The sequence below is a fragment of the Vanacampus margaritifer genome, chromosome 1 (genome assembly GCF_051991255.1).
Source record: "Vanacampus margaritifer isolate UIUO_Vmar chromosome 1, RoL_Vmar_1.0, whole genome shotgun sequence".
Classification (NCBI taxonomy): domain Eukaryota; kingdom Metazoa; phylum Chordata; class Actinopteri; order Syngnathiformes; family Syngnathidae; genus Vanacampus; species Vanacampus margaritifer.
The window spans coordinates 34,648,569-34,662,324 of record NC_135432.1 but is presented as its reverse complement, the minus strand read 5'-3'; the positions used below and the strand labels follow the sequence as shown (position 1 = coordinate 34,662,324).

Here is a 13,756-nt window from a genome sequence, read left to right as displayed (position 1 = left end):
GTCACTCATTTCCCCATGTAGAGTAGATCTCACTGTCCCAAGCTCAACCTCCCTGTCTGATGCACTTGCATTTTGGCAATTGCAGCACTAAAGCAGCAGCAACAGATAAATAGGGGTGCTGCAGTTAGCAAAGGCACTATGCTAAATGGAAAAGGTTGGTGGTAGTACAAGTAACATAGATGTTGTCTAAGATTCTACAAGCTAATCGCTAATAGAATTGGTCTATTACAGTGGTATGCAACCTGTGGCTCCCCAAGCAATTAGTAGAAATTAATATTTTTTTACTTATTTATTTTAATTTTTCTTAGATAAAATATTCATTTAATTAATTAATTAATGATTAAGAAATGAAGAAGTATTCCAAAAAAAAATGTCAATCCCAAATTTTAGTTGTCAGAAAAAGAGACGAAAGGTGGATGAAAAAGTTTTCAAAATGACCTAAACATGTCCAAAAAGTAACCATAAAATGTCCAAAAACAAAAGAAGAAAGGCAGAAAATAAAAAAAAGTCAGAAAATTGATTAAATAAAAGGCAGAAAAGGAAATGTTAAAAAAAGGTACTATAAAATGTTCAAACAACAAAAGAAGAAATCCTGAAAATTAAAGTAAAATATACACAAAATTGCCCAAAAAAAGTTTGATTGTTTTTTTTAAAGGCAGAAAAGAACGTTTTTAAGAAGTAACGATGAAATGTCAAAATACAAAAGAAAATCGTGAAAATTACTGTAAAATGTCCACAAAATTGCAACAAAAAAGTCAGAAAAGTGATTTAAGAAAAGGCAGTAAAGAAAATGTTCAAAAAGTAACCATAAAATGTCCCAAAATAAAAGAAGAAATCCTCCAAATTACCATAAAATGTCCACAAACCTGCCAAAAATGTCAAATTTGACAGAAAGATAGAAAATTCAAAAAATTTATGAAAAACTAACTATGAAAAAATACAAAATCAAATCCAAAAACGGAAGAAAAAAAGTAGAAGAAAATGAATTCAAATGTTTTGCGGCTCCAGACGGATTTGTGGATTTTGGCCTAAAATGGCTCTTGACAGGAAAGGTTGCCGACCCCTGGTCTATTATAACGAATATATAATACTATCTGATCATTTTAGTGTGTGTATATATATATATTTTGTAAGTGATGCATGCCACATGAACACTCTAAACATTAGCATCAGCTCTAGAATAGACACAAACGGTGTCTTGGCTGGTCCACCAAAAATAATAGAGCATTCAAGATGGCCTTTTGGCGTACCCATTGCAAACAAAAAGATACCCACAACTGCCTGTGTAGTGCCTACAACTGTCAAAATGTCTCAAAAGTTGTCCTATTAAGGTCACATTAGTACATATTGTTTAATCTTCTGTAACCCCCCCCCCCCCTTTTTTTCAGAAAGCTAAAAGAGCATGTGTGTTTTTTCTAGATGGCTACCCACGAGATGAAATTGTGTACAAGTGGAGGCGAAACTCAGTGGAGACTTCGGATCAGAAATACTGGAGGCTCTACCAGTTTGACTTCATGGGGCTCCGAAACACTACCGACGTATTGACCACGACTGCAGGTACGAAAGAGCCAAAGTGTGTTATGACCCCTTGTCATACAACTGAACTCCACATATGGCTTAATGGCAGCAGCTTTGCACACGAATGTGAGCTAACAAGCTGGAAACTCATGTCATGGCTTCAGGCTTGAAGGGAAAAAAAGGATATTAATCATCAATATTAAAGATTAACTGGAAAGTTGAATTATTCAGTCCTTTTCACTTTGCATAATAAAAGTGATCATTCCGTTCCTGGTTGTTGTTTGGGGGCGGCCGTCGTCATGTTGTCACTCCAATAGGTGCCCCTAATTACACCCTCGACTGGCTTTACGTGGGCCAGTGCCTAATTCATTTTTAATGGTGGTTTTAATGGCTGATTACGCTGAGCATTATGAATGAGGGGGATCGGGCCCACAGCATGACACGGTTATTGTAAGCCTCTTTTTGCCTTGATGGTGAACCCCACTGATCCTACTTTCACTTTCCAAGTGCTTCCTGTATGAATTCTCTGTTTTGTTTTGTTCTCAGTATCAACTGAAAACCCCGTAAATCACCAGCTATGCTGCTGGATATTAAGAATGTAAAGGAATGTGAAGGGAAGTAATTCTTAATCCAAATGCAGAATTTCTCCTGATCAATTCTAATTTTTCAATTTCATTTTTCCCGGTTCGATTCGATTCACTTCACTTCATTCCGATATTGATTCATTATGGAACATCAATTCTTCTAAAAACTCCACAAACATTACATTCCAAATGACATTTTTTTTGTTTATTATATTAATGAAAGTAACACGTGTTAAGTGTGTTACACAAACATTGACGTCGGAAAAGGTTAGATGAAAATGTTTTCATAATTCAAATTCAATTATTTTAAATACAAATGAAAATCTTAAATTAAAGTGTTATAAGTCAGGTCTTTCATGTAATGTAGGTGTAATGTAAGAAAAGACTTTTAAGTTCATGAAAACAGTCAATTAAAAAAAATTGGCATTTAAAATTATATTTTCTTATGAATTTATTAAAAAAAAGAAAAAAGAGTTATTTAAAAAAATTGATTCATGGTATTATAAATCAATAGGCTCGAAAAGGAAACTCAATTTGATATTGATTATTCGATTTTCGAAACTCAGCCATAGTAATAACATCCTACATGAGCACAACATATAACAATCAGAGCTCATGAAATTCGATAGGAGTACTATAAGTATCGGGACAAGTTGAATGGCATTTTTAAAGCGGTTGGTTGAGGTTGGAACTTAGATTGACATTATTTACTAGGGATGCACCAAAATGAAAATGTTAGGCCGAAACCGAAAATGAAAAATGCTTGGGCGAAAACCGAAACGGCCAAAAATAATTATGGTTTTATTTTTTACCATCATTGCATTTATTATAATTAATTAATATTGCAATATTATTATAAAATATTTATTTAGCACTGGCATTTTAACAAAGCACAATATAAATTGAAATGGGCCAACACCGCAAACATGTTGGCTCATGGTACATTAAACACCAAACGAGGTTTGAGCATTTTCTGGCGGTGCAATTGCACCTCATAGTCAATGTAGTTCGCACAGGCAGGGGTGGATGCGTGCGGCGGGACAAAGTACGGCGCACTTAAAATCGGCACATTTACATATTCACCAACGTTTAAAAATAAATACATTTGTTCGCACCAGCTAATCTTTGGGAACAGACTGCAAAGTCACACAGAGCATCCTGTACAGGTCTGCCGCCACCTGGAGATAGCGGTAAGAGTTTCCGTGTTCAAAACGGTTGATAGCTATAGTGCTAGCATTAGCTTAAGTATTTAGCACGGCCACCGGGATGCTGGTGAAAAAGTGGAAGCGTTCGAGGGGCTCTTATATATATATATATATATATTCAAAAAAAGGGAAGGCGCTGCAGAAGAGTGGCTCACCTGTACTGCAGTCTTTTTTTGACCCACTTAAATGTTGTACACCAAGCGACGCCCCTTTCCTGCGGTGTGCGCAATGACCCCGGGAGCTGCTGCGACCGACACGGTGAAAAGCCAGCGAGAAGAGAGGCGGACACTCACCCCCGCGTTTGCTGTTTAATTCAAACAGATGCTTGTTTGCAGCGTATTTTTGCTTGCGTCACCACAACCTGTTTCGGCCATATTCTTTCGGCTTGAATTTTATTTCGGCCGAATGCCAAAAATTGCAAAAATAGCAATTTTCGGTGGCCGAATATTCGGTGCATCACTATTATTTATTTATTTTTTCAATCTTGGAAAAAAAATATGACATTAATAAAAATCCAGTCTGTTAAATATGTGAATGTAAAGTTGCACACAGACAACGTACGTAGACAAAGCTCCCAACATCCTCAAGGAAATGAGCTGCTTTCTAATTTATTACCTCGTTTCTGATTCCTTGTCACATTCCAGAGCGCCGTCTTCTGACGCATGATAATTACATCATGCGGCTGAAAATACATGTGATTAATTTATGTGGTGACAAACTTGCCAATTGTTGGGGTTTTTCTTTCATTTCCCTTCTTGCTCCAGTTCACATCTTGCTCTGGTGTGACTGGAGAGAATCACTGGATATCCGTTTTAGTCAAACATGTTGACCAAGCTTCAGGGGAACATGACAAACAAAAAGGACGACATCAAATCTATCGTTAGATAAGAAATCGTGCTATTCACGTTGCATGAATAGTTCTCTGCCAGCAATTCTTCTCGTGTCTACAGTTTGAGGTGAAATTTGATCTAGTTGAGTGTTGGAGAGATGTATTATTCATTTCATGCCTTTCAAATTACCTTGAGACAGCACTCCTTTCTTCAGGAATACTTCAGGCAGTTTAAAACTTCAAAGTCATTAGCTTTCATGAATTGACAGTAACAATAAGGCAGATTAGCAGCGGTGTTTACAGAGAAGAAGAGCCAAATGTTGCCGGTTCACTCTCCAGTAGCCCGCGACCATGTTGAAGTATCCTTAAATTAGGGCTGTGCAATTAATCGAAATTATATTACAATTTATTACACTCCTCAATGAAAAGCATAATCGTCCAAAAAAAAAAAAAAAGAGATGAATACGAATTTTGAATTGTTTCATCCAAAAGTGGAGTACATCCAGGACTGGTCACTATTGAATGGCTGGTCAAAAATAAGCAATCAACTGTCAGATTCACACCTATGGACAATTAGGGTCTGATTTAGCAAGATCTCAATTAGCAGACAAATTCCCATATTTTTTGTGAAGCCAGCAACCACACGAGAGCCACGTTTTGTTCAGTTGAACTCATCCTGAGTTCCTACCTTGCATTACATTACTTTAAAAACGTGAGACAGCGCACCTGCAACACTGCTCTGAGACAAGACAAACCAGCACCAGACAATTGTGACCTGTGCTGAAATCTGAAATGCAAGAAAATGCAGAGTTTAAAAGGAGTCGAGTCAGAAGTGACGTGGCATGACTCCTTCTTGTGACTGACAGCTTTCACATTTGTTTGAGTAAGCAATTACTTTGCGTCGTTTTTTTGTGAATGCAGACCTTTAGTAGCCTATAATGCACATTTTTGGAATTAGTTCAAAATTAAACTGTTTTGATAGGACCATCCTGTCGCATGTAAATGAGCCACTGCGGACACACCAGAACATAGGTATCAAACTCCGGTCCTCGAGAGCCGCATTCCTGCAAGTTTTGGAGGTTTCCCTCTTCCAACACAAGCTGATTCCAATCGGCACGATTGTTATCAGACTTATGCAGAGCTTGCTGATGAGCTGATCCTATATCAGCTGTGTTAGAGAAAGGAAACATCCAAAACCTGCAGCACTCCGGCCCTCGAGGACCGGAGTTTGACACCTATGCACCAGAACCACAACGATTTGTATTTCTATACAAGCACTTAAAAAGTCAACTTTCCATACTATGTCCCCTTTAAGCAACCATAATTTGGTTTGTTGCAACTACAGACACCATTTTGAAGTGGCAAATCCCTTCTAATTTCCTTCCAACAGGAGACTACGTGTTGATGACAGTACACTTTGACCTCAGCAGAAGGATGGGCTACTTCACCATCCAGACTTATATCCCATGTATCTTGACGGTGGTCCTGTCCTGGGTCTCCTTCTGGATCAAGAGTGACGCCACGCCGGCCAGGACAGCTTTGGGTGAGATGCTGACATGGCTTCTAATTGTCCAACCCGCTGCATGTGTGGTCTTTATTTTGAAAGCATGCATCCCATCAGTGACACTTGCCACTTCACGAGCACTAATCATTTGTTTTGCTTGCATGATGGAGTGTCCTGCATGTCGACACTTTGTTGGTTTGCTGTCTTGTGGGTGATTGATGATTTCTGCTTGGAAGTCTTATTGAGGTGAGTGACTATTAAGGATGTTTGTGCTTATCCACAATGTCATCGATTGTATGATAACAATTGAGTCGCTGAAAAAACTTTTGGATACAACTGTATTACAAATAGAGCATGATATGTATGACTCATTATGTAAAATGTGGAACAAGGGGAGACAGAGTCCTGGACAAATGCTTTGGGAATGTGAAGAACGCATATGTGAGTAGAGCCCCCCCCCCCCCCCCTCTCCAACTCAGACCACAACACAATTCACCTCATCCCAACCTACAAAACAGCTCTCAAACGCAGCAAACCACAGAGAAAGACTGTTAAAATATGTTCTCATGACAGTATTGAGACCCTTAAAGGATGTTTCTTATGCACGGAGTGGAATACCTTTCATGGGCTGGATGTGGATACTGCTGCTGTGACTGTAACTGACTATATTCAATTCTGTGTGGACAACATCATACCAACAAAGGAAATAACTGTTTACCCCAACAACAAACCGTACATTACTAAGGAGGTTAAAGACTGTATTAACCACAAAAAAAGGGCATTTAAGAACCAGGACAGAGCCCAGCTCAAACTGGTTCAAAAAGAACTCAAGCACATGCTTAAAAAAGCAAAAAGGAAGCACAAAGAGACTATAGAACAACACTTTGCTGCTAACAACTCCAAGAAAATGTGGGACACCATGAGGAGGATCACCAACTTGACTCCTGCTCAAAAAGGTCTCAGCACCCTAAATGACCTCCAGAAGGCAAGGGAGCTGAATGACTTTTATTTAAGATTCGAAACCCAGGACTTCTCCTCTGAATGTGGGGAGGTCCTGAGGTCCATTTCAGTGAATGAGCAGGACTCAAGGCTGGTCATTCATCCCCATGATGTCCAATCTGCTTTTAGGTCTGTCTGCACAAAAAAGGCCTCAGGACCGGATGGGATATCTGCCTTTCTGCTAAAATCCTGTGCAGAGGAGCTCACAGCGGCATGGCAGCCCATCTTCCAGAGATCTGTGGACTCACACTCCATTCCCAGTCTCTGGAAAAAATCAGTAATCACCTCGGTTCCTAAAAAACAATGTCCTGTGGTCAATAATGACTTCAGGCCTGTGGCTCTAACTTCCATTGTCATGAAGTGTTTCGAGAGGCTGATGGTGACTCGGCTCAGGGGGGAGGTGGATGCACACTTAGACTCCCTTCAGTTTGCCTACAAGCGGGGTCGCGGCACTGACGATGCTATCAACAGCATCACACATTTGTACACGTGTGTTGTTCGTTGACTTTAGCTCAGCGTTCAACACAGTGCAGCCACACTTGCTTTTGGGTAAACTGAAGGAGATGAATGTGAACCCGTACATCTCGAGGTGGTATCTCTCCTTCCTGACACAGCGCACACAGCAAGTCAGGGTCAACAGCTCCCTCTCGGAACCCAGATTGATAAGCACAGGCGCCCCACAGGGTTGCGTCAGCTCCCCGGTCCTCTTCACATTGTACACAAATGATTGTGTGACATCACACCCAGAGAACTTTATCATTAAGTTCTCTGATGACACAGCTATCGTCAGCTTGCTGCAGGCCGGCGGTAGCCCACTGGACTATTTATCAGAAATAGAGAAATTTGTCCAGTGGTGTGACCAGAATCATCTTGTGCTCAAGGTGGGGAAGACAGAGGAGGTGATATTTGATCCAAAAACTGTTGGTGACCACAGGCCAGTCGTCATTAAAAACAACCACATCATCCAGGTGGGTTCATACAGGTATCTGGGGGTCCACGTTGACAACACACTCAGCTGGAGGGTACATGTTGGAAGTCTCTGCTCCAAACTCCAACAGCGTCTCTATTTCTTAAGCAGACTTAAGGTCTATGGAGTGGAGCAGAGGATCATGCTGTTGTTCTACCGGGCTGCATTGGAAAGTCTCATCAGATACGGCATTGCGGCCTGGTACGGCAACCTGACTGTGCAGTCAAGGTCACAGATTGCCGGTCTGGTGCGGACTGCCATGAAGATCATGGGGGTCAGGAATCATCATTCCCTACAGATGCTTTATGAGCGGTCCGTCACCGGACTGGCACAGAAAATTGTTAATGACCCGACTCACATTCTGCATCATGAGTCCCAGCTACTGCCTTCCGGCAGGAGATTCAGGGCCCCCAGAACCAGGCTGAACCGCTACAAGAACTCATTCCTGCCGACATCCATCAAACTGCTTAACAACTGACATTAACTCAGTGCAATAAGATATATGGTGCAATGTTGTGTACATACCCATGTGTGTGTATATATATACTGTATATATATATATATATATACATATATATATATATATATATATATATATATATATAGAAGTGTGTATATGTGTGTGTGTATATGGGTGTGTGCAATGTACTTATTGCTGCACTTCTTATTTATTTAATTTTAATTTCATCTCTTTCTATTCTGCAGCTGGACAGAGTCCAGGAAAAAGTTCCCCACGGGGAAAATAAAAGTATATCGTATCGTATCGTATCGTATCATATCGTATCGTATCGATATTGTTAACCTGTGTACATTGAAAGTAGAATGTACTTCTTTGATCAATCCATTTTGGAGAAGATTACTAAAGCATGCTTTTAAAAAAACAATGTTAATGACAAATAATACAAGTTAATACAACAACTGTTTGAGCTGATTAGAATTTAACATCCTGGTACAAAATGTCTAATTTTTTATTTATTTTTTTGTAGTGCAGTTTATCCAGTTAGCAACTTAGCCTACTGGACAAATGCATAGAACTCTGACCAGTAATGTTAGCAGAAGGTTTCACTCAGGTTTTTGGGCGGATCCTCTGATTGAAGTACAGAATTTTAAGATCACATTAACTCATTCACTGCCATTGACGACTATAGATGTGAACTATTTCTATTAGTTTAACATTTTTTTCATTTCATTTCATTTGTTATGAAAACCTAGAATTTTTTTATTGTACATTTATAACAAATATAAAATGATCATGCGATTAATTACAGTTAAACGGCCCTTATTTTTAATATATATTTTTTAATTAGGCCCGTCAGGCGATTAATTTTTTTAATTGTAATTAATCACATGACTTCACTAGTTAACTAACGATTAATCACAAATTTTATATCCGTTCTAAATTTACAATACATTTTTTTCTAGGTTTTCATACTCTTAGCAAAAGTGGAAAAAAATTTTAAACTAATAGAAATAGTTTAAATGATTTTTCGACGTCTATAGTCGTCAATGGCAGTGAATGAGTTAAGGGTCATCTCCTTAAAGCTTAATTTGAGCAAATCATCCATTGAAAAAGCCTTTAGTGGTTCGTAACCTAAGGGCTTTATTTTTGTCATTATACATTTTTAAAATCGTACATGTACTACAAATGAGCGGTTGAACCGATTAGTCAACTAATTAACGAGTCTGCTTTAGTACTTTGCATCGACGTTCAACGTTTTAGGTTGACTGATTGCTATCATGTGTTTTTGGTATCTCGTAGTCCAATCAGTCAATTTACAAAAGATTTTCGACTCACCTGTAGGGATGGGAATTGATAAGAATTTAGTGATTCCGATTCCATTATTGATCAAGCCCAACTGATACAAGAACTTTAAACACTGAGCCAGAGAGCAGTCATAGCAGCTTCCTTTTAATGCACCAGTCAATGATTTATTTATTTTTATATAAGTTTTTTATAAGTTTTCCCAATATATTACACAGAGTAGAGTCAGAGGGGCCTCACCAGGAGTGAAAGTATCTACGGAGTCATCAATTAATTGACTTTGACCCGATTTAATAACCTGATAGTCAACTACAAAAATAAAATTAGTCATTCATTGCCCACTACTAATACACACACACACACACAAAATGTCAAATTGAATCTCGTAACCATGCTGCCACGCTCCATTTGGTCGCTTTCAGTTATTCTAATTTGATTTACTGCGGTACGTTGCCATTTAATTGAATCAATTGATGGAAAGTGTAGCAAGCATACCGGTAAGCGTGAGACTAAGCTAATTTCAAATAATATACTGTATGATTGTTCATTGAAATTTGAACTGAAATGAAATTATCCAGCTCAAAGATGCTATAAATAGTGTAAACATTTGGGACGGAATCTTGAGCTCCCAATGTCCTTCATCATCTTGTGTCACAGAAATTCATCTAAAACCTCCCTGTGGCAATAGAGAAAGTATATTAGACTTAAATCTGTCCAGATTTAAAAAAAATTAAATTAAAAAATAAAAACTTCACAGATGTCATGGACTGTGTGCTGTTTTTTTCTCCCCAAAATATGTCATAATACAAACATTTTGCAAGGCAAAAAGGCAAATCATTTGATCTATAGCCTAACCGTCAGACTGCCTCTAAGGCCACACAAACACTGATATTTTTAAAAGTGGTAGATTTTCTATGAGTTTTGTCAAGCGTTTGGGCACAACTTTTCAAAACTGTCTTCAATGTTTCCTTTTATTTGAGAGCATTTTCATTTGGTTTCCTTGTCAGCTTTAATCTGTCTGAGAAAACGTTTGTTGAACAAGCAAAACATGTCATCACCCTATGTGTGCTAACTTAGGGTGTATTTAGACCAGAAAAGTCCTTTAGTCAAGCCGACATTTTTTTTTTTGTTACATTTGGTGCAGTTCATATTCACACTGTGCTTTTTGCAAACGGACTATATTGCTGTGCTCCCACTGGACAAAAATGACGAGGGCTGAACGCATAACCATACCCGGAAATAGAGGAAAACATGAAATTCCGACGTGCTGCATATGCCCTGCATATTTGTGGCGTTATTAGATGCAAGATATTTGCGAGCGTCACTGGCAGCTCATTCAACGGAGGTTCCGCGACGCTGTTTCTAATTTTGGAACGCGTTGTTGATTGCGTGCAGTAACCAGAAGAGCAGTTGCGCTCCGCGTGCCCACCACAAAATGCTGAAAACACCGTGGCTAAACACAATACGGATGATTATGAATGAATCCCGCACAATATTCACTACTGGGCAATATTCTCCCCGCGATGCTTGGCTACGGTGGTTTGTTAAGCCCAAAAAGGCGCATATGTCCTGCAGTTGGAGCGGATCAGCCGTGGTTTGTAGGGGTGTGCCAAAAAATCGATTCTCATTTAGTATGATTCAAAATCGATTTTTTTTCAATTATTTTATACTGTCTTGCCCTTGTTTGTGTGTGCCTTTATTGGGAGCACTGTTTATGTTGTACACGATTTGGCCACTTAGGGGCAGTGTGGTTCCGCTCGTTGTGATACACTGTCAAGTTGTAGCCACATAGAAGCAAAAAGTCATAATCAAGTTATTCCAATAAAAGTTTGTTTTTTTTTGTAGTGCAGGCTGTTAAGATGCTTCTCTGTATACATTCCTGAAGCGTTTTGTATGACTAGTTGTTCTTTTGAGGGATAAAAATGCCACGAGTAGCGCGCTAATTAGCATCAGCGAGTCAGACTGGAATTCTTTGCATAGCTATAAATTGAAGCAGAAATCATTGTCAATCAAATAATTTTTTATCTAAAATGGTTCTGAATCGATAATCGATTCTGAATCGAATCGCAGACCGGAATCGTGAGACAAAGATTCCCAGCCCAAGCAGTTTCCCTTCAGACTGCAAAACGAACCGCTCCGAGTGCGTTTGGAAGCGGGCCGAGACCACCTGAAAAAGTGGGTCTCGGTCCGCTTGTTTGGTCTGCACCAGGATTCGTTTGTGTGTATTCAGACCAGCACAAAATGTCTGGATCAGCGTGGGAAAACGAATTCTGGTCAGTTTAAAGCGGACCAAACAGTGCAGGTCGGAATACACTCTAATGTTATGCCACAAATGTGTACGCGCGGACGTAGCTTCAGTCAAGCCGTCCTTCGAGCACAATAAAAATCCAGCAAGCGCTCCCAGCCCAAAGCTGCTGTTGTGATACACGGCCACTCGCTGACAAAGGCTTGTGATCTCTTCCAGAGAACACAACAAACAGGCAGCACAAGGCAGGAAGCGAGTGTCCCACCCCTGATAAACATCCCTATTCAACTCTGCGACACAAAGTCATTTACCCTGTCTTCCCTGGTTCATTGCTTCCATTTTCAAGTCATGTCTGAGAGCTGATCTCGAGACCAGAGGGCAAGAGGGGGAGAGATAAGAGGAAGAAAAGGCAGGCATAAAACAAGGATGCCAAACAAAGCGGCAACCCAAATGTCAGCAAGAAGGGGGAGGCGCACTCAAATAATGGGGGCGATGCTACGGAATCGCACCCCAGCCCTCCTAGCAACAGCTCTTGACACGCTACTGCCGCCAGGTGGCATTTGCAAAGAGCTGTCACTCAGCCACGAGTCCTCCAGGCAGGACATTTGGGAAGCAGCAGGCTGGGAGTACGAGAGCCCAGCTCGGGTTGATTCCCATTAGACCTCAATCTGTGCAGCTCAGATGGAGCTTGGAGATACCGGCCTGTTGATGGGAAATCACCCACATCGTGACACCACTGGAGAGTGGAGAGCTTAAAGAAGTGTGGAAAAGAATTCAACCAAATTGAGACTTTGAGGAGTCCAAGAGAGATCAATAAACATCAACATCATGACAACAAAAACATGTTTTACTTAAGTCTTTCATTGTCTTTGATATCCTTTCATCGGGTTTATTGTACAAGATCATTTGGGTTGGAAATGAGCAGGACGCCCTTTTTCAAGCTATTTTCATTATAATAATATTAGCTTTGGTTTTTAACGCTCGTTTACTCATTAATATTCAATATGTAAATACTGCACCCATTGTGTCTCTGTTGTCCTTAATTTAATATGGAAAACGGCTTCCTGTAATTGGTAGCTTGCAACATGTGTGCATTTTGTGGCCGCCTCTCTTCAATGTGTTGGCCAGATTTTTGCTTTGTTTGGCACATTTCTTGGAGGATGGCAACCCAAGCTACAAATACATCTACGGGTTTTAAGTGACAACATCGCACATATACACACATTGGTCTCGGTCCCTTTAGGCAGCTGTGACGGTGTGCTGAGATTTATTTCTTTATTCTCAACTGTGGATAGCGTACATTGAGAACCAACCGGGGAACGACTCAGTTTGCGCTGTGCTCAGTCCCCTTCAGAGTACTCACTCGGTGGGTTGCCAGGTATATAGACGCTGTGCGTGCTGCCAACAGTCAATTTTTGAGTGGTTGTTAAGTCACCAGGAAGTGGGCATGTATTTGAATCAAGAGTTACGATTCTATGCCACGAAACTTTTGCCTTTCAAAGCGTTTCATGCAAACGACAAACTGCATAGTTGTTAACTTCAAACCATGTCACAGAGATCATTTTGACCGATCTTAAGCATAAAACAGTGGAAACGTTTGGATTATGATGGAAGGGCCCATTTAATGCAACTAATATTGAAAGAAAGAAAATACCAATTTCATATCAATCATATTGCATTCACTTCACACACAAAAAAACTCCTGTTTTTTGGGGGGAGCTTTGGTTTTTTGTTTTCTATTTTTCTGAATATTTTTTTTCTGTTTTACTTCATATTTTTTTCCGTCATAAAAAAAAAAAATCTGAAAAAAAGCGGGGCGAAAATAATTCAGGAAACCAGAAAAAAAAAAATAATAATGTACAAAGTGTATTTTACGTTTTGTTTTGTTTTTTTGTTTGTTTTTTAGAGAGAGAGCTTAGTATTGTTCATTCAGTAATCTTACCGATTTGACATGTCATCATCATTGCACTCTCTTTTTTTTTCCCTTTTTCTTTTTGGGGGGATGTGCGTGAGTATGCGCATAAGTATGTGCATGTGCAGGTGTGTGTGTGTGCTCATTAATTCACCTAAAACGTATTTTAAAAATCCCATACCGTTCACCTAAACCGAATACTTCAGAATCGTGAGGTTGTCAGGAGACCCG

At 39.7% G+C, this 13,756-nt stretch overlaps 1 protein-coding gene across 2 annotated transcripts in view; it reads left to right on the top strand.

Annotated features, from left to right (window-relative positions):
- LOC144038463 (gamma-aminobutyric acid receptor subunit gamma-3-like) overlaps nt 1-13,756 on the top strand; it is an 82,537-nt gene that overhangs the window by 61,173 nt on the left and 7,608 nt on the right. For both annotated transcript variants that reach the window (XM_077551006.1, XM_077550998.1), the window contains 2 exons: nt 1,420-1,557; nt 5,527-5,679. In XM_077551006.1, coding sequence (XP_077407132.1) covers nt 1,420-1,557; nt 5,527-5,679 — 291 coding nt within the window. The remainder of the gene's footprint in view (nt 1-1,419; nt 1,558-5,526; nt 5,680-13,756) is intronic.